The sequence below is a fragment of the Kryptolebias marmoratus genome, linkage group LG3, assembly GCF_001649575.2.
Source record: "Kryptolebias marmoratus isolate JLee-2015 linkage group LG3, ASM164957v2, whole genome shotgun sequence".
NCBI lineage: Eukaryota > Metazoa > Chordata > Actinopteri > Cyprinodontiformes > Rivulidae > Kryptolebias > Kryptolebias marmoratus.
The window spans coordinates 29,667,315-29,669,569 of NC_051432.1; the positions used below are offsets into that span (position 1 = coordinate 29,667,315).

Sequence of the window (2,255 nt, forward strand, 5' to 3'; positions counted from 1 at the left end):
CAGCATGCTGTCTGTAGCACTTCCTGAGTCACTTCCTGCATGATGACTGTAAAGGTTAAATGAGTCTCTGTTCCTCGCTGACAGGTTTCAGATGGAAGCTGTTCGCAGATGTCCAGCTGAGACCTGGGACAGAAGACAGAAGACAGAAGACATGTCCTCTCCTAGCTCATCCATCTGTCCCTTAAAACCTGGAATCATTCTGGGTTTGAAACTAAACAGAATCGTTCCTTGTTGTGTTTTCCTTGATGATGTTTCACAGCTAATCATCACTGAGACAAATGTCCCCCTGTCCCTCTGTCCCCTGTCCCTCCTCGTCCTCTCAGTGTTCCTTATTAAACAATCACAGCAAACTTGTTTCTGAAAACCTTGAAGTTATTTTTTGTTTTAGAATCAGCCGATCCTAGAAAAGAGAAACACAGACCCGACCCGATCCAACCCGACCCGTCCTGACCCGTTCTTACCCGACCCGGCGCTGCTGCAGAATTTAAACAGAATTATTATTCAGACTTTAAAAGTTGGACTCGAACACAAACTTCCCAGAACTTTTATAGAATAAAGAAGGAAACGGGTCTGACAGACAGTCTGACCCGTTTCCCCCGCAGGAACGTAAACAGAGTTCCTTATCAGAACAGATGTTCTCAGTCTGGATCCGTCAGAACATCTGGACCCAGATGTTTGTCAGAATCAAAGACAACGAGCCCAGAACAGGTGAGACTTTTTATTTCACATCAATCTTTAACAAAAGAAAGAAAACCTCTTTTTTCAGGATGGTTCTGTGGTTCTGGTTCCACCCGTGTTCTGATTCTGAATGAGCCCACATGTGGGTCGGATCCAGAGGCAGATAAAGCCCGGGTCGGTGGTTCTGATCCAGATCCTGGTCCCGGTCAGAATTCATCAGGAGGAGGAACATGACAGTGTGGTTCTGTCCTGAGTCAGAACCAGCTGGTTCTGGGTCAGAAAGTTCTGCAGATGACAGAACAGGGAACACTCGATGGCGAGGTCGAAACAGCAGTTAGTTATAAAAACATTTAAAACTTTATTCTTCATGAAAAACAGACGGGTCAACAGAGTCCACTTCCTGCTCACCTGAGCCTCATCCAACAGGAGGCGGAGTCAGTGGACAGGTGGTGTTTGGGAGAGCTGCTCCTGACGCATCAGGGTGATGGAACGTCACAGATTTACACAATTTCATGTTCTGGCAGTGAAACATTTCAGGGAGCAGATCGTAAAAATACAAAACCCGATCGGATCTGTGAAAGGTTCTAAAAGGATCCAAATCTGACCTGAAGAGAACAAAAACACCCAACAGAACCGGGTCCAGCTCCCGACCCAGCAGAACCTCCTCCAGCAGCAGAACTCTCAGTGGGTTCCTGGTTGTGGAGGAGTTGTGGCCCACTCTCAGCTCTCTGAGGTTCTGGTTCTGGTTCTGGGCCGTTCTGTTGTAGATTCTGTTTGTGTTCAGGTCAGATGTGGATCAGTTAGAACCCGGTGAAGTCAGAATCAGGAAGGTTTAGTTCTTATTTTAAACTCGTTGTGAAGAACAGACGACAGATTCTGCTTCGTTCCTCGTTCTTCAGGAAGTCAGAGGAACCGTGGTTCTGCTCACAGTTTGGATCACTGGAGGGGGATGAGAACCGGACCAGCTCAGTTTGGTTCCTGTCTCCCTGAGCTCCCTTCATCTAAAGGTTCCACTTCCTGTTCCTCCCGAGTCCATAAAGCCTCCGTCAGGTCCTGTGGGAGCGTCACCCTGACCCACGCCGGCGCTCAGATGCAGGAAACAGGAAGTGGACTGAAGGTTCTTACTGCTTGTGGAAGTCTTCGTGCCTCAGGATCTTGTAGAGAACCCAGTAGAAGATGTTGAAGAACAGGAAGGCCAGAGGGAAGCCGGCCCGCGACACCGTGTCAATCTTTTTGGCTCGGTCGATGAACAGCTTCCTCATCTCCTCCGTGCTCTTCCCGCCGCCGCCAGCCCCAGGTGCATTCTGGGTAGTGTTGGCCGCGGCTCCCGGGGGGACGGCGTTGTTGGTGCTGACTTTGGACTCTTTGGTGCTGCTGGGAGTCGAGGTGACGGCTGCTGGAGACGTCAGCCTGCTGTCATGGACGTCCACTTCCTGTTGGCGGGGGGGAGAGGAGGAAGAGGAAGAGGAGGAGGAGGAGAAGGAGGAAGAGGAGGAGGAGGAGAAGGAGGAAGAGGTGGAGGAAGAGGAGGAGGAAGAGGAGGAGGAAGAGGAGGTGGAGGAGGAAGAGGAGGAGGA

The 2,255-nt window shown here is 50.3% G+C and overlaps 1 protein-coding gene across 1 annotated transcript in view; it reads right to left on the bottom strand.

Annotated features, from left to right (window-relative positions):
- Positions 1 to 716: 716 nt before the first annotated feature.
- The window catches only part of LOC108250451 (glycine receptor subunit alpha-1), a 20,160-nt gene continuing 18,621 nt past the window's right edge, over positions 717 to 2,255 (bottom strand). Inside the window, exon 7 of the mRNA XM_037974647.1 lies at positions 717 to 2,111. Within this exon, the coding sequence (XP_037830575.1) occupies positions 1,800 to 2,111 (312 nt within the window). The 3' untranslated portion in view covers positions 717 to 1,799. The remainder of the gene's footprint in view (positions 2,112 to 2,255) is intronic.